The sequence below is a fragment of the Symsagittifera roscoffensis genome, chromosome 3, assembly GCF_963678635.1.
Source record: "Symsagittifera roscoffensis chromosome 3, txSymRosc1.1, whole genome shotgun sequence".
NCBI classification, from domain to species: domain Eukaryota; kingdom Metazoa; phylum Xenacoelomorpha; order Acoela; family Convolutidae; genus Symsagittifera; species Symsagittifera roscoffensis.
This window is the reverse complement of record NC_087064.1, coordinates 46,363,761-46,388,342: the sequence shown is the minus strand read 5'-3', so window position 1 is coordinate 46,388,342 and position 24,582 is coordinate 46,363,761. Positions and strand designations below refer to the sequence as shown.

Sequence of the window (24,582 nt, the reverse complement as noted above, 5' to 3'; positions counted from 1 at the left end):
AGACAATGAGAGACCAGGTCTGACGTTGGTATTTTTTTTGGAAACGTTAATGACTTCAAGAGTTGACAAAGCTCTGCAAGCAATAGACGAACAAGGAACGAAGTTTACCATTATTGACTCACCGCAGTCAATAGACGCTTATCTTCTTCAATCACCATCGGAAGTAACTGCGCAGCAAAAGTTATCAATAAAAGAAACCAATATTGAAAATATCACTCCTAGCTCGTCATCAGAAGGTGCGTTAAACGTACAGGGCAATTTGAAGATGGAATTTAATATGTGGATGTTCCAACAAAACCAGGCCAGCTTTGCTGCCTTAACGACTGCACCTCCCCCTCCTGTTCCACCGCCCTCGAAAGAACCCTTGAGATCAAACACATCTTCCAAGTCGAAATCTAAACAGACCGAACATACATCTTCCAGTAAAAAACGACCAGAATTATTAAGCGAACCGAAGCCTTCTCCAAGCGTTAGTTCGTTTGTAGTTCCCCCACCTAATGGAATGATGCCACCGCCACCCCCTAACGGAATGATTTTCACGCCTGGAAACTTGGAACTGCACCCTCCACCGGGCTTCGAAGCAATTTCTTTGGTTCTACCACCGCCTCCATCGTTTAACAACATTTTCCAACCTCCGAAACCGACTGAGTCGAAGACTCCGAGTTTGAGCTCAGAGGTGACGATAGCATCTAGTAAGTATTCAGAAAGCACCTCGTCGTCGAGTCGTTATGGAAGAAGTCGTTCGCCTCCGTCAAAGTTACGAGAAGCTAACTCGACAAGTCATCAGGCAAAAAGAAGTGACAGAGAGTTTAAACATATCAGACGGTCAGTAGGAAGGGATGAAGATGGTAGTTCAGATGGAGAATGCTCCCCAGATGAACAGCCTATTAAATCGAGAAAAAGAGGCAGGAAATCATCAAGAGGGGAAGAAGACAGCCAGAGGTCAAGGTCAAATGGAGGAGCTGCGGAATCAAGAAAAAGAAAGATAATGGCAAGGGAGAGGTCATGTTCTGGAAGTAGAGAAAGTAAAACGAAGAAAGAAAGCAAAAAGTCCAGGAGGGAAAGTAAAAAGAAAAAATCAGAGAAAAAGAAGTCGAAGTAAGTTTGTTATTGCATCCAATTTTCGCGAATCTAGGCTATTTTTTAGTTTATTTTAATTTCGTTTATTTTGTAAGTTAAGATAGTAGTAGACGAAGCTCTGATTGTAGCACGGTCAAATTCATACGTAAAGTTTTGGCAGATTGTAATAGAGCTGATAGTTTGGATTTTTGGGTGAGTTTAAATATGTTTTAGGGCAGCCAAAATTCTCGTCACAGAAGTGGACGATGTTGTCGGCTGCTGTGATGGCATCGAAAAAGAGTACGAAGAAGAAGTATCTGTCTCGGACAGTCAGGGAGAAGATGAGTACTCATCAATATCCGGGTCGCCTTTTTGCAGTTCAGTGGATAAAGATTCCGAGGGAGAGATATCGACGGATGAAGAACAGTATCAGCAAAGCAGAAGTAGATATACATCAGCAGTATCTTCTCATGAACGATACGCTGTAAAGCGAGGCTCTTATTCAGCATCATTTAGCAGAAGTACAATCAAGTCGAATCATCATCATAACAGGAGTGAATCGGATGGTCGTCAAAGACTAGATGACAAGTACTCACAGAACGAGAAAATGAGTCGAAGATACTCAAGACGTAAATCGCCCAGTCCGAACGAAGAGTCACCACGAGGTGATCGTCGTCGGGTGAGACGAGAAGATAACGAGAAGCTAGAAGATTCGCTGCAGCAGTTCAGACAACGAAAAGGGATGTCGAGATACAGCCAACAGCAGTCAATTAGTCCGGGATCATCGAGGTACAATAACAGCAATTCACGCTTCAGTGCTCCTCCGTTCAATTCTTTTAATAGTAGCCAATCTTTTTCAAATAGCTTCTCTTCGATATTTTCCAATAGAGGTCAAAAAAGCGCAAAAGATGACGAGTCTACGAAAGATGATGAGGATGACGGCAATAAAAATCCCTTAGCTGGAGACGATGTTTCGCCGATGGACAGAGCAAGGATAGATAACTACCTTAAGTCTTGTCAGCAAAGATATTCATATGGTTCATGTGGTCAAATAGCGTACTATGACTCGCATTGTCATATTGACTTTCTGTTTAAAAAGACTGGCTACAAGAAAACTTACAAAGAATTTAGAAAAGTGGTGCCATTTCCTGAGAACTACGGGGTGAGTTATTTGCATCCCATGCTTTTGCAATTCTCTTATATTACTAGGTATTTACGTATTTACTTCAATTTAAAAGTGATTTGGGAATATCTTTCACTTTTTATGCTTAATATTTGATATGTTTTTTTTGCTCTAAATGTATACATTGAGGCGCCTTAAGCTTAGTAAAACGTTTATATTCATTTTTGTTTGATGTTTTAGGGATGTGTGGCTGTGTTTTGTGAGCCCCACGCATTCTCTCGCTTCTCAATTGTGGAAAAAGTTCTAGAAGAGGAGAACTTGGTGGCCTGTTTTGGCTGTCATCCCCACAGCAGCAACATGTACAACAACCAGCTGGAAGCCAACATAAGACGCATGATGACTCACCCCAAAGTGAGGGCCTGGGGCGAGTGTGGTCTGGACTACTCGGACAGGTCGCGGGGGGTCGATAAAGAGATACAACAATATGTCTTCAGAAGGTCGTATTTAGTCCCCCGGAGACTTTTCAAATTATAAATTAGAGTTACATATACTTGCATTTTAAGAAGGGACGCCATTTTGAAAAAATTTAATTTGTTTTTTTTTTTCAAATTGCATCTCTGGCGTTAAAGACTGAATATTTGAATGCTTGGCAACGTGAGTTCTTTTCCGTTACTTTGTTTGTCCGTTGAGCTTTTCTCTGTAGCTATTTTTCTATATATAGCTTGATTTTTTTGTCTGCGATATGGTTTCGAAGTGTTAACAAATACTTTAAACTCACCAATCTAGTATTATCTGAAGCAAAATGTTTTATTTTTTCGAATAGGCAGTTGAAATGCGCAGTGGAACTGAAGAAACCGCTTTGTGTACACAGCAGACAATCTGATGAAGATCTGTTCGATATATTGAGAGAAGAAGTACCCCCTGACTGGAAAATTCATCGGCACTGTTACACCGAAAGTCCAAAAATGGCTCTGAAGATGATTGAATATTTTCCAAATATGTATATTGGCTTTACAAATGTGCTAACGTATCCCAATGCTACGGACGCTATTGCCACAGCCTGTGCTATTCCGCTGGATCGGATTCTGCTAGAAACTGATGCACCGTATTTTCTACCTGCTGGAGCGCCCAAGTCAATGAAAAATTCAAATCCAAGCATGGCTATACAGGTTACTATGATTTTTGCTATCTTTTAAATGTATTAATAAATCATGATTTTTTTTAGAAATGATTTACTGCCTTACAGAAGATTTATCGGCTAACCTGATTTTTTTTTTAAATCATCCAAATTGATAAGATTAGTTTGGAATTTGCTTATCTTGCGTTTAACAAAATTTAGTTATGCAAAAAAATCTACTGATCAAGGAGCGCCTAGTCCGTTTCGAATATAACGAGAAAGAATTTTTATTTTTGTTTTTCTTGACGCTGAGATGTCATCTGTATTTTTTTTTCAAAAAGGAAATACCTTATGTGAAAATTTACATTGGAACAAATCAATCAGAGGAAAATATCGCCACGCTTACCTTTCGTGCTGGCTAGTTTTCGTGAAATAATTTGAAATTGTTTGCTTTATCTGTGACGAATTGCGAGGAGCTTACTTTTAGCCAGACATTTTCCGCAATTGTTATCAAAAGTTTAGTAAATCGCGCTGTGAAAATTGAAATACAAGTTGTTATTGAATGAAAAGCGCAAAATGCGTTGGAAATCAGCTTAGCTTTGCAATGTCAACTAAAGATTTATGATCATATCTAGGATCACTTACTCGAATGGTTTCATAAAAAGATTTTTTGATTTTCCCGCGATCATTTTGGTCTTAGCAATATGCTAAAATCAAGAAAAGCAAATCTCCATTCCATCTTTTGACAACAGTTGTTTTAAAAACAAAACAAGACGAGAAAATAACTTTTAAATTAGTGGATGCAGTTGAAATCATGACTTTTTACCGCCATCTTGTTGACACTCCAAGTCAATTTTCAGTCAGTATAAGTTAAATCGCGCTTCAATCTGAAAGCCGTTGCATATCCTAACATACTGGCAGCAAATGTGTAATCGCAGATTTTTCAATTCCCGAGTTTCAGGCATAATTACAGCGAGGTGGCCTTAATCACAAGATTCAAGTAACGAGCTCTTGAGAGTGTTGAAAAACCCCAACTATAAAAATATTATTTAAAAAACTGAAGGGCCTGTTCAATTCGATCTTGAATCCTACCAGTTATGGTGTTTAGTAGCGCACTGAATTAACAGCTGGAAGCTGTGACATTAAGTGTTCCAAATCAAAATTTAGGAGAAATTGGTAATCAATGACAAAAATTTTAATGAAAGCGCATCAGATATCAGTAGTTCAGAAACCACTGCAATTAACTGATCAATATTCAATGTTTATGTTTTTTTATTCAATTGATTCCATGTTATCCATGGATCTTTTAAGAATTGATTGAAAATACACTCATCAGAGCCCCAAAATTTAGTTTAATGCAATCTTCTATTGAGTTGCAAGGTCTCGAGCTCTATGTGATTTCATATTATCAGACAGTTAGTGATCGTTCGATATCATATTACCTGAGCTCTGATAGTTATCAAACAAAAAAAAGTAAAAACTGGAACTTAACTTTTTGTTGTTATTTGCTGAACAGTTTGCGTTTACTTGTCATATGCGAACAAATTGTAGTATTGGTTTTAGGCGAAGGGATAGCTTAATGGCGCGAAAAATATTCTCATTTGTTGAAAAGAGAAACGTCGAAGGCAAAATCCTGGATGATTATGATGTTTCAAAACAAATCAAGCAGTGCAATACTATTGATCAAATCTTATTGACAGTAATTTGTCTTCGTAACGATGTGGACTGCCGAAGAGAGTGGTGAATCAGTTGAGCTTGAAAAACTGAAGTTTCTCAAACAAAACCTTGTTTCCTCCCTACGTTTTGAGTCATGGAGTTGTTAAAAAATCCTTAAATTTTTAGGTACTCTGTTCTGATGCGCTCCAGTCATGAAGCCGTTGGATGTCATGATCTTGTTATAACGAAAACTGGAACTGTAGTTGCAGCACATACGGTGCGAAGCTGCTATTTATTTGCTATTTCGTTTTTGCGATATTCATAGAGTCGTAAAATTATCCCCAAATAATTAAGCTAGCCATCATTAAAGTTTATCTGGAAATATTTGAAACTAACTTTTTAATGTGTGAATAGGCATTTAATATTTTTAATATGCATTTAACATGCGTGGAATTGAAGAAACTCACGGTGTGCGCAGGAAAATATGAAGATTTGTTTGATTGTTTTGAAAAAAGTTGGATCGACATGAAAAAACATCATCACTGCCCCGTCGTAATCGAGAAACTGCTGAAGAGAACTACTTTCAAATGTATTCTTGGCTCTATTTTTCTTCTAATGTATCCAATGTTACTGACGCTATTGCGATAAGCTGTGTTATTCTCTTGAGTTTGATTGTACTAGAACTGATGCCCTTCGTTGCCCTCTGGAGCCTCCATTTCCATGAAATTTCAATGTAAGCCTGGTTTACAGGTTGTAGTGCGTTTTCCTGTTTTTACTTATGAAATTGTAAAATTGCTAAAAATTGACTTATCACTTATAAAAAATATCCTTCAACATGTATATCGTTATTCGAAAGTTGCCATTTTTGCTTGAAATCATTTTGGTTAATTTTGCCTTTTTTTCAAATAACTTTGGAGACTGAAGTCGGTTGTAATTTCTCTGAAAAATTTTAATTGATTGCAATTTTAATTTTTCGTTGTTTTTTTTCGGGATATGTTGAGTTTTTTTTTCTCAAATTGCATGAGCTAAAACCCATGAAAAATATTTTTGACTCAAATCTAAATTGTTATGGAAAACCAGTCAAATCAACAATCATTTGCATTCAAAGTTGTTCGCGTAAACTGAGCGTACCAACCAAGTTTCATTTTTTTTTATTTTAGCGTAGTGAATTTTTCATAAGGTTCAAGTTGCGAGCTCTGAAAGTTTTAAATGCTCTTTTTTCAAACATGTATTTTCAATGTGAAGTACTGTTTTTTTTTTCATTTGATAACAGTTATGTTGTTCCGTTGTGCGCTGTAGTAGCAACTGAATTCTGAGAAGCTCAAAGTCTTCCGACTGAAAAATTTTGAGAAATTTGTAATCGTTGGTACAGTTTTTTATGAAATCGTAATAGATAGCAGTACATCCGAAACCACTGCAATTAATTGATCAGAGTTCATTTTATCATTCAATAAGTTAAATTTAGTTTTTTTTACCTCCTCTAAAGGTTGATTGAAAAATACCTAATCAGGGCCCAAAATTGAGTCAAAACCAATCCTCAGAAAAATCATAATTCAAGAAAGTCACTGTGTGCAGCTAAAGATGAAGTTCCATCGCCTGGAAAAACATCGGCACTGCCTCATCGAAATCGTGAAACATCTGGAGTGGATCGCTATTTCAAATTACATTTTTGGCTCTAATAGTATACTATTGTATCCCAATGTCACTGAACCCATCGCGATAGGATGTGTCATTCACTTGAGTTGGATTTTACTAGAAAAGATGACTTTTTTGCCTATTCGAGAATCCATTTACAGAAAAGTTTCCAATCTGAGCCTGACTTACAGGTTGTGCTTTTTGGTATTTTTACCAAATTTTGAAATCATAGTAATGATATTAGAAATGACCTACCGTCTTCAAATTTATCCTTAACGTAGAATATCGTTATCCAAGCTTGCTTCAATTTAATTTTGATGGATTTTTTGCGTTTCACTTTTGCTATGATAATTTTTGGCAAACGAGCGATTCATTGCCTCATGAGAAGCAACCTGCGAGGAGCTCACTGTAAGCGTGATATTTTTGCATTTATTATTTTCGAAAATCTTTAGAGAAAGAAGTAAGTTAAATATTCTTGAAATAAACAAAATTTTTAAATGGATGCCTTGTTGTTTGATGTATTAATTTCGGATGTGCAGTACTTTTTTTCTTGATTTGCATGAGCTAAAAAAATGTTGACTGAAAATTGTAATTAGTATAAAAAAATCACAAAAATCATTTGCATTTGTTTAAATCAACTGATCGTGCCAAACAAGCATTAGTTTTTTTACATTAGTTAATCACAGCAAAGTGGCTTTTTAATAAGGTTCAAGGTACGAGCTCTGAAATTTAAAAAAAAACCTCTTATTTCAAACATGTTTTTTTTTCATCAATTTAAAGGACATTTTTTATAACCATTTTGATGGCATTTATGCTGTTTGGTTCTGCGCTGTAGTAGCAACTAAATTCTGAGAAACCCAAGGTGTTCCAATTGAAAATTTAAAAAAAAATTGAAAATAAATCTATTTTTTTTCAGGAAACCGCAATAGATAGCAGTAGTTCGAAACCACTGCAATTAATTGATCCAGATTCAATGTTTTTTTATTAATTAAATTTAGTTTCCATAGTTCTTGTAATGGTTGATTGAAAATAACCTCATCAGAAGCCAATTTTTAGTCGAATTCTATCCTCAGAAACATCATAATCGAAGGAAACCACGGAGTGCGCAGCAAAGGTTGGAGATGTAATTGTTTTTTTTTTTGAAAAAAGAAGCTCGATCGACTGGAAAAAATATCGTCACTGCCTTATCGAAATCGAGAAACGGCTGAAAAGGATTATTTTTTCCAATTACACTTATGGCTCCTTTAACGAACTAACTTATCCCAATGTTACTGATGCCATTGCGATAGGCTGTGATATTCGCTTGAGTTAGAATTCACTAGAAATGGTGCTTTTTTGGCCTACTGGAGCGTCCCATTCCATGAAAATATTCAATGAAAGCCTGGCTCACAAGTTGTTGTGATATTTGCTGTGTTAACATAATTATGAAATCAAATTAATTTAGTTAGAATTGACTTCTTGCCTATAGAAAATATCATTCAATTTGAATGTTGGTATTGGTACGTAACTAAAATTGCTTTAGGTAAGTTTTTTTTTATATTTTTTTCCGTTTCTAAATTGGCTATGATAGTTTTTAGCAAACTAGAGATTTCTTGCCTCATAAGAGATTCTGCGAGGAGTTCACTGTAAGCGTGACAGTTTTGCAATTAAATTTCTCAAATATCTTTGGAGAATGAAGTCGGATAGACTTTCTCCTGAAAACAACAAATTGTTACCTTGGTTGCAATGTTGTTTGTTTTATTCATTTCGATTATGTGGAGTTTTTTCTTAAAAAATCCTCAAAACATCATAATCGAAGGAAACCACGGAGTGCGCAGCGAAGGTTGGAGATGTAATTGTTTTTTTTTAAAAAAAGAAGCTCGATCGACTGGAAAAAATATCGTCACTGCCTTATCGAAATCGAGAAACGGCTGAAAAGGATTATTTTTTCCAATTACACTTATGGCTCCTTTAACGAACTAACTTATCCCAATGTTACTGATGCCATTGCGATAGGCTGTGTTATTCGCTTGAGTTAGAATTCACTAGAAATGGTGCTTTTTTGGCCTACTGGAGCGTCCCATTCCATGAAAATATTCAATGAAAGCCTGGCTCACAAGTTGTTGTGATATTTGCTGTGTTAACATAATTATGAAATCAAATTAATTTAGTTAGAATTGACTTCTTGCCTATAGAAAATATCATTCAATTTGAATGTTGGTATTGGTACGTAACTAAAATTGCTTTAGGTAAGTTTTTTTTATATTTTTTTCCGTTTCTAAATTGGCTATGATAGTTTTTAGCAAACTAGAGATTTCTTGCCTCATAAGAGAATCTGCGAGGAGTTCACTGTAAGCGTGACAGTTTTGCAATTAAATTTCTCAAATATCTTTGGAGAATGAAGTCGGATAGACTTTCTCCTGAAAACAACAAATTGTTACCTTGGTTGCAATGTTGTTTGTTTTATTCATTTCGATTATGTGGAGCTTTTTCTTAAAAAATCCTCAGAAACATCATAATCGAAGGAAACCACGGAGTGCGCAGCAAAGGTTGGAGATGTAATTGTTTTTTTTTTTTTTGAAAAAAGAAGCTCGATCGACTGGAAAAAATATCGTCACTGCCTTATCGAAATCGAGAAACGGCTGAAAAGGATTATTTTTTCCAATTACACTTATGGCTCCTTTAACGAACTAACTTATCCCAATGTTACTGATGCCATTGCGATAGGCTGTGTTATTCGCTTGAGTTAGAATTCACTAGAAATGGTGCTTTTTTGGCCTACTGGAGCGTCCCATTCCATGAAAATATTCAATGAAAGCCTGGCTCACAAGTTGTTCTGATATTTGCTGTTTTAACATAATTATGAAATCAAATTAATTTAGTTAGAATTGACTTCTTGCCTATAGAAAATATCATTCAATTTGAATGTTGGTATTGGTACGTAACTAAAATTGCTTTAGGTAAGTTTTTTTATATTTTTTTTCCGTTTCTAAATTGGCTATGATAGTTTTTAGCAAACTAGAGATTTCTTGCCTCATAAGAGAATCTGCGAGGAGTTCACTGTAAGCGTGACAGTTTTGCAATTAAATTTCTCAAATATCTTTGGAGAATGAAGTCGGATAGACTTTCTCCTGAAAACAACAAATTGTTACCTTGGTTGCAATGTTGTTTGTTTTATTCATTTCGATTATGTGGAGCTTTTTCTTAAAAAATTGGCATGAGCTAAACCCTTTTAAAAACGTTTTTGACTGAAAGTTTTAATTGCTATGATGAATAAGTGAAATCAACAAGCATTTGCATCCAAATTTGTTCTCGTAAACTGATCGTACCAACCAAGTGTCAGTTTCTTTAAGTGACAGCGAATCGGCATTTTCACAAAATTCAATTTACGATCTCTGGAAATTTAAAATAACCCCTCATTTTAAACACATGTCTTAGTTTTTCATTATCAAGGAAAATTAATTTCTCCATTCATTTCGGATGTGTAGTGTTTTTCTCCTTAATTTGCATGAACTAAAAAATGTTGACTGAAAATTTTAATTGCCATAAAAAGTCACCTAAATCAATTTGAATGTTGTTATTCGTACGTAACTAAATTTGCTTTAAATTAGCTTTATTTATTTTGCAATAAGTTTTTATTTCCTGAATTCTGAGAAAACCAAGGTGATCCGATTGAAAAAAATTTTAAAAAAATTAAAATTAAATACTTTTTTTCAGGAAATTGCAATAGATAACAGTACTTCGAAACCACTGCAATTAATTGATCCAGATTCAATGTTTTTTTATTAATTGAAATTTAGTTTCCTTAGTTCTTCTTATCGTTGATTGGAAATAACCTCATCAGAAGCCTATTTTTAGTCAAGTTCAATCCTCAGAAACATCGAAATCGAAGGAAATCACGGAGTGCGCAACAAAGGTTGGAGATGTAATTGATTTTTTTGAAAAAAAAAGTAGCTCGATCGACTGGAAAAATATCTTCACTGGCACATCGAAATGGAGAAACGGCTGAAAAGGATTATTTTATCCAAATACACTTTTGGCTCCTTTAATGAACTAACTTAACGCAATGTTACTGACGCCATCGCGTTAGGCTGTGTCATTCACTTGCTTTAGATTTTACCAGAAATGGTGCATTTTTTTTGCCTACTGGAGCGTCCCATTCCATGAAAATATTCAATCAAAGTCTGGCTTAAAATTTGTTGTGATATTTACTGTTTTTACATAATTATGAAATCATATTAATTTAGTTAGAAATGACCAAAATTGCCTAAAATCATTTTTGATTAATTTTTTCGCGTTTCTTTTTTGGCTATGATTGTTTTTGGCAAACGAGCGATTCGTTGCCTCATAAGAGACAATCTGCGAGGAGTTCACTGCAAGCGCGAGAGTTTGCAATTACTATTCTCAAATGTCTTTGGAGAACGAAGTCGGATAGTTGTTTACAAAATGTCTACTTAATTGGAATGTTGTTTGATTTTTTCATTTGGAATATATGGATTTTTTTCTCTTCCTAATTTGCATGAGCTAAACCCTATGAAAAATTTTATATCAATTGCTATAAAAAATTTACGAGCTCACAAGGCTCAACTTACGAGCTATGAAAGATTGAAATAACTCTTTATTTTAAACACATTTCTTTTTCATTTGGAATGACATGTTTTGTCTTTGGAGAACGACGTCGTATAGACTTTATCCTGAAATCAACAAATTGTTAACTTGGTTGCAATGTTATTTGTTGTATTCCTTTCAAATATGTGGAGCTTTTTCTTAAAAAATTTGCATGAGCTAAACCCTATTAAAAACGTTTTTGACTGAAAGTTTCAATTGCTATGATAAGTAAGTGAAATCAACAAGCATTTGCATTCAAAGTTGTTCTCGTAAACTGATCGCACCAACCAAGTATCAGTTTCTTTAAGTGACAGCGAATCGGCATTTTCACAAGTTTCAATTTACGATCTCTGGAAATTTGAAATAATCCCTCATTTTAAACACATGTCTTAGTTTTTCCTTATCAAGTTAAAATGATTTTTCCATTCATTTCGGATGTGCAGTGTTTTTCTTCTTAATTTGCATGAGCTAAAAAATGTTGACTGAAAATTGTAATTGCTATAAAAATCACCAAAATCAATTTGATGTTATTCGTACGTAACTGAATTTGCTTTAAATTAGTTTTTTTTATTTTGCAATTAGTTTTATTTCCTGAATTCTGAGAAACCCATGGTGTTCCGATTGAAAAAGTTTTAAAAAAATTTAAATGAAATGTACTTTTTTTTCAGGAAATCGCAATAGATAACAATACTTCGAAACCACTGCAATTAATTGATCCAGATTCAATGTTTTTTATTAATTGAAATTTAGTTTCCTTAGTTCTTTTTATCGTTGATTGGAAATAACCTCATCAGAAGCCTATTTTTAGTCAAGCTCAATCCTCAGAAACATCATAATTAAAGGAAATCACGGAGTGCGCAGCAAAGGTTGGAGAAGTAATTGATTTTTTTTCGAAAAAAAAGAGGCTCGATCGACTGGAAAAATATCGTCACTGGCACATCGAAATCGAGAAACGGCTGAAAAGGATTAGTATTTCCAAATACACTTTTGGCTCCTTTAATGAACAATTTTGGCGTCCATTACATTGCGATAGGCTGTGTTATTCACTTGCGTTAGATTTTACTAGAAATGGTGCTTTTTTGTGCTTACTGGAGCGTCGCATTCCATGAAAATATTCAATCAAAGTCTGGCTTTGGAATGACATGTTTTGTTCCATTTTGATACCAGCTATGATGTTTGGTGGTGCGCTATAGTGGCAACTGAATTCTGGGAAACTCCAGGTGTTCCGATTGAAAAATGTTGTGAAATTTGTAATCAATGTAGTCCCAACAAATAGCAGTTTTTCCGAAACCACTGAAATTAATTGATCCAGATTCAATGGTTTTTGTTATTAACATTAAACTTCTCTTTCCATAGTTCTTCGAACGGTTGATTGAAAACAGTCTAATCAGAGCCGAAATTTAGTCCTACTCAATTCTCAGAAACATCATAATTGAAGAAAAATACGGTGTGCGTAGCAAATGTTGAAGATTTCATTGATTTTTTTCGGTTAAAGAAGTTCTATCGACTAGAAAAACATCGTCACTGCCACATCGAAATCGAAAAACAGCTGAAAAGGATTACTATTGCGAAATACACTTTTGGCTCTATCTTTGTATTAACCTATCCCAATGTTACTGACCCCATTGCACGGCTGTGTTATGAGTTAGATTCTAACTAGAAATGGTGCATTTTTGTGTCTGATGGAGCGTCCCATTCCATGAAAATTTACAATATAAGCCTAGCTTAGCGGTTGATATGCTATTTGCTTTTCTACATAATGATGCAATCATATTAAATTAATTCAAATGACTTCACGCTTATAGAAAATATCCTTCAACTTGATTGTTTTCATTCCGAAATAACTAACTTTGCTTTGAAATAATTTTGATTAATTTTTCTGCGTTTTTATCTGGCTATGATAGTTTTTGCAAACGATCGATTTTTTGCCTCATAAGAGACATTCTGCTAGGAGCTCAATGTAAGCGTGATAGTTTTGCCATTACTTTTCTCAAATGTCTACTGAGAATGAAGTGGGATAGGCTTTCTCTGGAATCAACAAAAAGTTGACTTGATTGCAAAGTTGTTTGTTTTATTTCGATTTTGTGGAGCTTTTTTTTCTTAAATTGCATGTGATAACCCCTATGAAAAATTTCAAAGACTGAAAATCTTAATTGCTATGAAAAATCAGTAAAATCAATAATCATTTGCATTAATTTTTGTTCGAGTAAACTGATCGTACAAAGCAAGTATCAGCTTTTTAAGTCACAGCGAAGCGGCCTTCTCACAAGGTTCAATTTACAATTTCTGAATGTTTTAAACAAATAGAGCATTAAATGTTTTGTTTTAAACACATCTTTTTCAGTTCGAATGACATCTTTTTGCCGTTTTGATATCAATTATGCTGTTTGGTTGTGCGCAGTAGTACCAACTGAATTCTGAGAAGCTCAAGGTCTTCTGATTGGAAAATTTTGAGAAGTTTGTTATCAATGTTACATATTTTCATGAAATCGCAACAGATAGCTGTACTCTGAAACGACTGCAATTATTGATCCAGATTCAATGTTTTTTTTTGTTATCATGTTAAGTGTACTTTTTCCATAGTTCTTTTAACATTTGATTGAAAACAGTCTCATCAGAGCCCGAAATTTAGTCCTACTCAATTCTCAGAAACATCAGTTTTGTAGAAAGATACGGTGTGCGTAGCAAATGTTGACTTCATTGATTGTTTTTGAATAAAAAAGTTCTATCGACTGGAAAACATCGTCACTGCCACATCAAAATCGAGAAACGGCTGAAAATGACTACTATTGCGACTACTATTCTGGCTCTATCATTGTACTAATCTATCCCAATGTTACTGACGCCATTGCGATAGGCTAAGTTTTTCACTTGATTTGGATTTTTGCTAGAAATGATGCTTTTTTTCTCGACTGTAGCGTCCCATTCAATAAAATTTTCCAATCTTAACCTGGCCTTCAGTTTGTTCTGTCATTTGCTGTTTTTATTTAATTGTGAAATTATGATAATGTTGGCAAACGAGAGATTCAATAGCTCATAAAAGACAATCTGCTAGGAGCTCAGTGTAAGCTTGATATTTTAGCAATTACTATTCTCAAATGTCTTTGGAGAGCGAAGTCGGATAGTTGTTTACAAAATGTTTGCTTAATTGGAGTGTTGTTTGATTTTTTCATTTCGAATATGTGGATTTTTTTCTTCCTAATTTGCATGAGCTAAACCCTAAGAAAAATTTTTTGACTGAAAATATCAATTTCTATGAAAAGTTTACGAGCTCACAAGGCTCAACTTACGAGCTCTGAAAGATTGAAATAACTCTTCATTTTAAACATACGTTTTTTGTCATTTGGAATGACGTTTTTTTTCCATTTTGGTACCAGTTATGATGTTTGGTTGTGCGCTATAGTGGCAACTGAGTTCTGGGAAACTCCAGGTGTTTCGATTGAAAAATGTTGTGAAATTTGTAATCAATGATCCAGTTTTTCTTGTAATTCCAACAAATAGCAGTTTTTCCGAAACCACTGGAATTAATTGATCCAGATTCGAACAGTTGATTGAAAACAGTCTCATCAGAGCGCGAAATTTAGTCCTACTCAATTCTCAGAAACATCAGTTTTGAAGAAAATTACGGTGTGCGTAGCAAATGTTGATTTCATTGATTTTTTTTTGAATAAAGAAGTTCTATCGACTGGAAAACATCGTCACTGCCACATCGAAATCGTGAAACGGCTGAAAAAGACTACTTGCGAAATACACTTTTGGCTCTATCATTGTACTAACCTATCCCAATGTTACTGACGCCATTGCGATAGGCTGTGTAATTCACTTGCGTTCGATTTTACTAAAAATGGTGCATTTTTTTGCCTACTGGAGCGTCCCATTCCTTGAAAATATTCAATCAAAGTCTGGCTTACAAGTTGTTGTGATATTTGCTGTTTTTACATAATTATGAAATCATATTACTTTAGTTAGAAATGATCAAAATTGCCTAAAATCATTTTTGATTAATTTTTCGCGTTTTCTTTTTGGCTATGATAGTTTTTGACAAACGAGCGATTCCGTGCCTCATAAGAGACAATCTGCGAGGAGTTCACTGTAATCGTGAGAGTTTTGCAATTACTTTTCTCAAATGTCTACTAAGAATTAAGTCGGATAGGCTTTCTCTGAACTCAACAAAATGTTTACTTGATTGCAATGATGTTTGTTTTGTTCATTTCGATTTGGTGGAGCTTTTTCTTCTTAAATTGCATGTGATAAACTCCATGAAAAAACTCAAAGGCTGAAAATCTTAATTGCTATGAAAAATCAGTGAAATTAACAATCATTTGCTTTCAGTGTTCGAGTAAACTGATGGTACCAACCAAGTATCAGTTTTTTTAGTCACAGCGAAGCGGCCTTCTCACAAGGTTCAATTTACAATTTCTGAATGTTTTAAAAAACACCCCTTTATTTTAAACACATCTTTTTCAGTTCGAATGACATCTTTTTGTAATCAATGATACAATTTTTCATGAAATCGCAATAGATAGCGTTACTTCCGAAACCACTGCAATTAATTGATCCAGTTTCATTGCCTTTTTTTTGTGAAGTTAAAATTTTCCACAGTTCTTCTAATGGTTCATTGAAAATAACCTCGTCAGAGCCCCAATTTCAGTCAAGTTCAATCCTCAGAAACAACATAATTGAAGAAAATCATAGTGTGCGCAGCAACAGATGAATATGTGTTCGATTATTTTGAAAAAAGACATCGATCAAATGGAACAAACATCGTCGTTGCCACAGCGAAATCGAGATACGGCTGAAGAGGATTGCTACTTCCAAATGGATTTCTGGCTCTATTATTGTTCTAATGTGTCCTAAATTAATTTTCTCAAATGTCTTCTGATAATTAAATCGGATAGGCTTTCTCCTGAAAAACCACAAATTGTTAACCTGGTTGCAATGCTGTTTGTTTTATTCATTTCGATTATGTGGAGCTTTTTCTTCTCAAAAAATTTGCATGCGCTAAACCCTATTAAAAACGTTTTTGACTGAAAGTTTTAATTGCTATGAAAAATTAGAAAAATCAACAATCATTTGCTTTCAATGTTCGAGTAAACTGATCGTACCAACCAAGTATCAGTTTTTCTTAGTCACAGCGAAGCGGCCTTCTCACAAGGTTCAATTTACAATTTCTGAATGTTTCAAAAAACAGCCCTTTATTTTAAACACATCTTTTTCAGTTCGAATGACATCTTTTTGCCATTTTGATATCAATTATGCTGTTTGGTTGTGCGCTGTAGTACCAACTGAAACCTGAGAAGCTCAGGGTCTTCCGATTAAAAAATTCTGAGAAGTATGTTATCGATCTTACATATTTTCTCGAAATCGCAACATAGCAGTACTTCCGAAACGACTGCAATTAATGATCCAGATTCAATGTTTTTTTTGTTAATAAGTTAAGTTAAATTTTTCCATAGTTCTTTTAACATTTGATTGAAAATAATCTCATCAGTGCCCAAAACTTAGTCCAACTCAATTCTCAGAAACATCATAGTTGAAGTAAATTACGCTGTGCGCTGCAAAAGTTGAAGTTGTGTTTGATTTTGTTTTTGAAAAACATTGTCACTACCACAGCGAAATTGAGAAATGATTGGAGAGGATTGCTATTTCCAAATACTTTTCTGGCTCAATTAATGTTCTAATGTATCCCAATTTAACTGACGCTATTGCGATAGGCTGTGTTAGTTGGGTTTTACTAGAAATGATGCCTTTTTTGTCGACTTGAGGGTCAAATTCCATGAATGTTCACTTGATTGCAATGTTGTTTGATTTTCTCTATTCGAATATACGGAGTGTTTTCATTCAAATTTGCATGAGCTGAACTTTATGAAAATTTTTTTGACTGAAAATAATAATTGCTACGAAAATTCAGAAAAATCAACAATTTTCTTCATTCAAAGTACCAACCAAGTATCATTTTTTTAGTCACAGCGAGGGGGCCTTTTCACAAGTTTCAAGGTACGAGCTCTGAAAGTTTTAAATAACCCCATGTTTTGAACACATTTCGTTTACAATTCGGCGGACATGTTTTTTTCCATTTTGATACCATTTATGCTGTTTGCTTGTGCGCTTCAGTAGCAACTGAATTCTGAGAAACCCAAGCTGTTCCGATTGAATTTTTTTTTAAAAAATGGAAAATAAATGTGCTTTTTTCAGGAAATCGCAATAGATAACAGTACTTCAAAACCACTGCATTTCATTGATCCAGATTCAATGTTTTGTTTATTAATTTAACTTTAGTTTCCGTAATTCTTCTTATAGTTGATTGAAAATAAACTCTTCAGACGCCAATTCATAGTCAAGTTCAATCCTCAGAAACATCATAATCGATGGAAATCATTGAGTGCGCAGTAAAGGCCGGAGATGTAATTGATTTTTTTTTTGAAAGAGGAAGCTCGATGGACTGGAAAAATATCGTCACTGCCACATCGAAATCGAGAAACGGCTGAAGAGGATTACTACTTCGAAGTGTATTTCTGGCTCTATAATGTTCTAATGTGTCCTAATTTAACTGACGCTATTGCGATAGGCTGTGTTATGTTCACTTGAGTTGGATTTTACGAGAAATGATGCCTGTTTCGCCTACTGGAGTGTCCAATTCCGTGAAATTTTCCAATCTAAGCCTGGCTTCACGTTGTTCTGTTTTTGGCTGTTATTACATAAATTTGAAGTCTTAATAAAGTTATCACAATGGAATTACCGCCTATAAAAATATCCTTGAACTTGAATATTAATATTTGAAAGTAACCAAAATTGCCTTAAATCATTTGTGATTGATTTTTCGCGTTTTTGATTAGGCTTTGATATTTCTTGGCGACAATCTGCTAGGAGCTCACTGTAAGCATGATTTTTTTGCAAATAGTTTTCTCAAATATCTTTGGAGATTGAAGTCCGATAGAATTTCCTCGAAATGAACAAAATGTTCACTTGATTGCAATGTTGTTTGATTTTTTCTATTCGAATATACGGAGTTTTTTCATTCAAATTTGCATGAGCTGAACTTTATGAAAATTTTTTTGACTGAAAATACTAATTGCTACGAAAATTCAGAAAAATCAACAATTTTCTTCATTCAAAGTACCAACCAAGTATCATATTTTTAGTCACAGCGAGGGGGCCTTTTCACAAGTTTCCAGGTACGAGCTCTGAAAGTTTTAAATAACCCCATGTTTTGAACACATTTCGTTTACAATTTGGCGGACATGTTTTTTTTCCAGCTTGATACCATTTATGCTGTTTGCTTGTGCGCTTGAGTAGCAACTGAATTTTGAGAAACCCAAGGTGTTCTGATTGAAAAATTAAAACTAAATTGAAAGTAAATGTACTTTTTTCAGGAAATCGCAATAGATAACAGTATTTCAAAACCACTGCATTTAATTGATCCAGATTCAATGTTTTTTTTGTTAATAAGTTAAGTTAAATTTTTCCATAGTTCTTTTAACATTTGATTGAAAATAATCTCATCAGTGCCCAAAACTTAGTCCAACTCAATTCTCAGAAACATCATAGTTGAAGTAAATTACGCTGTGCGCTGCAAAAGTTGAAGTTGTGTTTGATTTTGTTTTTGAAAAACATTGTCACTACCACAGCGAAATTGAGAAATGATTGGAGAGGATTGCTATTTCCAAATACTTTTCTGGCTCAATTAATGTTCTAATGTATCCCAATTTAACTGACGCTATTGCGATAGGCTGTGTTAGTTGGGTTTTACTAGAAATGATGCCTTTTTTGTCGACTTGAGGGTCAAATTCCATGAATGTTCACTTGATTGCAATGTTGTTTGATTTTCTCTATTCGAATATACGGAGTGTTTTCATTCAAATTTGCATGAGCTGAACTTTATGAAAATTTTTTTGACTGAAAATAATAATTGCTACGAAAATTCAGAAAAATCAACAATTTTCTTCATTCAAAGTACCAACCAAGTATCATTTTTTTAGTCACAGCGAGGGGGCCTTTTCACAAGTTTCAAGGTACGAGCTCTGAAAGTTTTAAATAACCCCATGTTTTGAACACATTTCGTTTACAATTCGGCGGACATGTTTTTTTCCATTTTGATACCATTTATGCTGTTTGCTTGTGCGCTTCAGTAGCAACTGAATTCTGAGAAACCCAAGCTGTTCCGATTGAATTTTTTTTTAAAAAATGGAAAATAAATGTGCTTTTTTCAGGAAATCGCAATAGATAACAGTACTTCAAAACCACTGCATTTCATTGATCCAGATTCAATGTTTTGTTTATTAATTTAACTTTAGTTTCCGTAATTCTTCTTATAGTTGATTGAAAATAAACTCTTCAGACGCCAATTCATAGTCAAGTTCAATCCTCAGAAACATCATAATCGATGGAAATCATTGAGTGCGCAGTAAAGGCCGGAGATGTAATTGATTTTTTTTTGAAAGAGGAAGCTCGATGGACTGGAAAAATATCGTCACTGCCACATCGAAATCGAGAAACGGCTGAAGAGGATTACTACTTCGAAGTGTATTTCTGGCTCTATAATGTTCTAATGTGTCCTAATTTAACTGACGCTATTGCGATAGGCTGTGTTATGTTCACTTGAGTTGGATTTTACGAGAAATGATGCCTGTTTCGCCTACTGGAGTGTCCAATTCCGTGAAATTTTCCAATCTAAGCCTGGCTTCACGTTGTTCTGTTTTTGGCTGTTATTACATAAATTTGAAGTCTTAATAAAGTTATCACAATGGAATTACCGCCTATAAAAATATCCTTGAACTTGAATATTAATATTTGAAAGTAACCAAAATTGCCTTAAATCATTTGCGATTGATTTTTCGCGTTTTTGATTAGGCTTTGATATTTCTTGGCGACAATCTGCTAGGAGCTCACTGTAAGCATGATTTTTTTGCAAATAGTTTTCTCAAATATCTTTGGAGATTGAAGTCCGATAGAATTTCCTCGAAATGAACAAAATGTTCACTTGATTGCAATGTTGTTTGATTTTTTCTATTCGAATATACGGAGTTTTTTCATTCAAATTTGCATGAGCTGAACTTTATGAAAATTTTTTTGACTGAAAATACTAATTGCTACGAAAATTCAGAAAAATCAACAATTTTCTTCATTCAAAGTACCAACCAAGTATCATATTTTTAGTCACAGCGAGGGGGCCTTTTCACAAGTTTCCAGGTACGAGCTCTGAAAGTTTTAAATAACCCCATGTTTTGAACACATTTCGTTTACAATTTGGCGGACATTTTTTTTTTCCAGCTTGATACCATTTATGCTGTTTGCTTGTGCGCTTGAGTAGCAACTGAATTTTGAGAAACCCAAGGTGTTCTGATTGAAAAATTAAAACTAAATTGAAAGTAAATGTACTTTTTTCAGGAAATCGCAATAGATAACAGTATTTCAAAACCACTGCATTTAATTGATCCAGATTCAATGTTTTGTTTATTAATTTAACTTTAGTTTCCGCAATTCTTCTTATAGTTGATTGAAAATAACCTCTTCAGAAGCCAATTTGTAGTCAAGTTCAATCCTCAGAAACATCATAATCGATGGAAATCACAGAGTGCGCAGTAAAGGTCCGAGATGTAATTGGTTTTTTTTTTTGAAAAAGGAAACTCGATGGACTGGAAAAATATTGTCACTGCCACATCGAATTCGAGAAACGGCTGAAGAGGATTACTACTTCCAAATGGATTTCTGGCTCTATAATGTTCTAATGTGTCCTAATTTAATTGACGCTTATGTAATAACAGCCAAAAACAGAACAACGTGAAGCCAGGCTTAGATTGGATAATATCACGGAATTGCACACTCCAGTAGGCGAAACAGGCATCATTTCTCGTTAAATCCAACTCAAGTGAACATAACACAGCCTATCGCAATAGCGTCAATTAAATTAGGACACATTAGAACATTATAGGACACATTAGAACATTAGACTTCATATTACATAAATATGAAGTCTTAATAAAGTTATCACAATTGAATTACCGCCTATTAAAATATCCTTGAACTTGAATATCGATATTTGAAAATAACCAAAATTGCCCTAAATCATTTTTGATTATTTTTCGCGTTTTTGATTAGGCTTTGATATTTATTGGCAAACGACCGGTTCATTACCTCATAAGAGAAAATCTGCTAGGAGCTCACTGTAAGCATGATTTTTTTTGCAAACAGTTTTCTCATATCTTTGGAGATTGAAGTCCGATAGAATTTCCTCGAAATGAACAAAATGTTCACTTGATTGCAATGTTGTTTCATTTTTTCTATTCGAATATACGTAGTTTTTTCTTTCAATTTTGCATGAGCTGATATTTATTTAAAAAATTTAACTGAAAATATTAATTGCTATGAAAATTCAGTAAAATCAACAATTCTTTTCATTCAAAGTACCAACCAAGTATCATTTTTTTAGTCACAGCGAGGGGGCCTTTTCACAAGTTTCAAGGTACGAGCCCTGAAAGTTTTAAATATCCCCATGTTCTGAACACATTTCGTTTACAATTTGGCGGACATGTTTTTTTTTCCATTTTGATACCATTTAGGCTGTTTGCTTGTGCGCTTGAGTAGCAACTGAATTCTGAGAAACCCAAATGGTTCCGATTGAAAAATTTAAAAAAAAATTGAAAATAAATGTTCTTTTTTCAGGAACTCGCAATAGATAACAGTACTTCAAAACCACTGCTTTTAATTGATCCAGATTCAATGTTTTGTTTAATAATTTAACTTTAGTTTCCGTAATTCTTCTTATAGTGTATTGAAAATAACCTCTTCAGAAGCCAATTCTTAGTCAAGTTCAATCCGCAGAAACATCATAATTGATGGAAATCACAGAGTGCGCAGTAAAGGTCGGAGATGTAATTGATTTTTTGGAAAAAGGAAGCTCGATAGTCTGGAAAAATATCGTCACTGCCACATCGAAATCGAGAAACGGCTGAAGAGGATTACTGCTTCCAAATGGATTTCTGGCTCTATAATTTTCTAATGTGTCCTAATTTAACTGACGCTATTGCGATAGGCTGTGTTATGTTCACTTGAGTTGGATTTTACTAGAAATAATGCCTGTTTTGCCTACTGGAGTGTCCAATTCCGTGAAATTATCCAATCTAAGCCCGGCTTCACGTTGTTCTGTTTTTGGCTGTTATTACATAAATATGAAGTCTTAATAAAGTTATCACAATTGAATTACCGCCTATTAAAATATCCTTGAACTTGAATATCGATATTTGAAAATAACCAAAATTGCCTTAAATCATTTTTGATTATTTTTCGCGTTTTTGATTAGGCTTTGATATTTATTGGCAAACGAGCGGTTCATTACCTCATAAGAGACAATCTGCTAGGAGCTCACTGTAAGCATGATTTTTTTTGCAAACAGTTTTCTCAAATATCTTTGGAGATTGAAGTCCGATAGAATTTCCTCGAAATGAACAAAATGTTCACTTGATTGCAATGTTGTTTGATTTTTTCTATTCGAATATACGGAGTTTTCTTCTAAATTTGCATGAGCTGAACCTTATGAAAAATTTTTTTACTAAAAATCTTAATTGCTATGAAAATTCAGTAAAATCAACAATTCTTTTCATTCAAAGTACCAACCAAGTATCATTTTTTTAGTCACAGCGAGGGGGCCTTTTCACAAGTTTCAAGGTACGAGCTCTGAAAGTTTTAAATATCCCCATGTTCTGAACACATTTCGTTTACAATTTGGCGGACATGTTTTTTTTCCATTTTGATACCATTTATGCTGTTTGCTTGTGCGCTTGAGTAGCAACTGAATTCTGAGAAACCCAAGGTGTTCCGATTGAAAAATTAAAAAAAAAATTGAAAATAAATTTATTTTTTTCAGGAAATCGCAATAGATAACAGTACTTCAAAACCACTGCATTTAATTGATCCAGATTCAATGTTTTGTTTAATAATTTAACTTTAGTTTCCGTAATTCTTCTTATAGTTGATTGAAAATAACCTCTTCAGAAGCCAATTCTTAGTCAAGTTCAATCCGCAGAAACATCATAATTGATGGAAATCACAGAGTGCGCAGCAAAGGTCGGAGATGTAATTGATTTTTTGGAAAAAGGAAGCTCGATAGTCTGGAAAAATATTGTCACTGCCACATCGAAATCGAGAAACGGCTGAAGAGGATTACTGCTTCCAAATGGATTTCTGGCTCTATAATTTTCTAATGTGTCCTAATTTAACTGACGCTATTGCGATAGGCTGTGTTATGTTCACTTGAGTTGGATTTTACTAGTTATGATGCCTGTTTTGCCTACTGGAGTGTCCAATTCCATGAAATTTTCCAATCTAAGCCGGGCTTCACGTTGTTCTGTTTTTGGCTGTTATTACATAAATATGAAGTCTTAATAAAGTTATCACAATTGAATTACCGCCTATTAAAATATCCTTGAATATCGATATTTGAAAATAACCAAAATTGCCTGAAATCATTTTTGATTTTTTTTTCGCGTTTTTGATTAGGCTTTGATATTTATTGGCAAACGAGCGGTTCATTACCTCATAAGAGACAATCTGCTAGGAGCTCACTGTAAGCATGATTTTTTTGCAAACAGTTTTCTCAAATATCTTTGGAGATTGAAGTCCGATAGAATTTCCTCGAAATGAACAAAATGTTCACTTGATTGCAATGTTGTTTGATTTTTTCTATTCGAATATACTGAGTTTTTTATTTCAATTTTGCATGAGCTGAAATTTATTAAAAAATTTTTGACTGAAAATATTAATTGCTATGAAAATTCAGTAAAATCAACAATTCTTTTCCTTCAAAGTACCAACCAAGTATCATTTTTTTAGTCACAGCGAGGGGGCCTTTTCACAAGTTTCAAGGTACGAGCTCTGAAAGTTTTAAATATCCCCATGTTCTGAACACATTTCGTTTACAATTTGGCGGACATGTTTTTTTTTCCATTTTGATACCATTTATGCTGTTTGCTTGTGCGCTTGAGTAGCAACTGAATTCTGAGAAACCCAAGCTGTTCCGATTGAAAAATTAAAAAAAAATTGAAAATAAATGTACTTTTTTCAGGAAATCGCAATGTTTTGCTGATTAATTTAACTTTAGTTTCCGTAATTCTTCTTATAGTTGATTGGAAATAACCTCTTCAGAAGCCAATTCTTAGTCAAGTTCAATCCGCAGAAACATCATAATTGATGGAAATCACAGAGTGCGCAGTAAAGGTCGGAGATGTAATTGATTTTTTGGAAAAAGGAAGCTCGATAGTCTGGAAAAATATTGTCACTGCCACATCGAAATCGAGAAACGGCTGAAGAGGATTACTGCTTCCAAATGGATTTCTGGCTCTATAATTTTCTAATGTGTCCTAATTTAACTGACGCTATTGCGATAGGCTGTGTTATGTTCACTTGAGTT

General features: G+C 34.2%; 1 protein-coding gene across 2 annotated transcripts in view; it reads left to right on the top strand.

Moving 5' to 3' along the window:
- The window catches only part of LOC134842955 (daf-12-interacting protein 1-like), a 51,784-nt gene continuing 27,202 nt past the window's right edge, over positions 1-24,582 (top strand). The window contains exons 1-5 of one of the 2 annotated variants that reach the window (XM_063859494.1): positions 1-1,098; positions 1,294-2,221; positions 2,423-2,679; positions 3,006-3,351; positions 4,863-5,740. In XM_063859494.1, coding sequence (XP_063715564.1) covers positions 50-1,098; positions 1,294-2,221; positions 2,423-2,679; positions 3,006-3,351; positions 4,863-4,874 — 2,592 coding nt within the window. In that variant the 5' untranslated portion in view covers positions 1-49 and the 3' untranslated portion in view covers positions 4,875-5,740. Of the gene's footprint in view, positions 1,099-1,293; positions 2,222-2,422; positions 2,680-3,005; positions 3,352-4,862; positions 5,741-24,582 lie in introns of those variants that run through there. The other variant, XM_063859493.1, reaches the window with a different exon arrangement.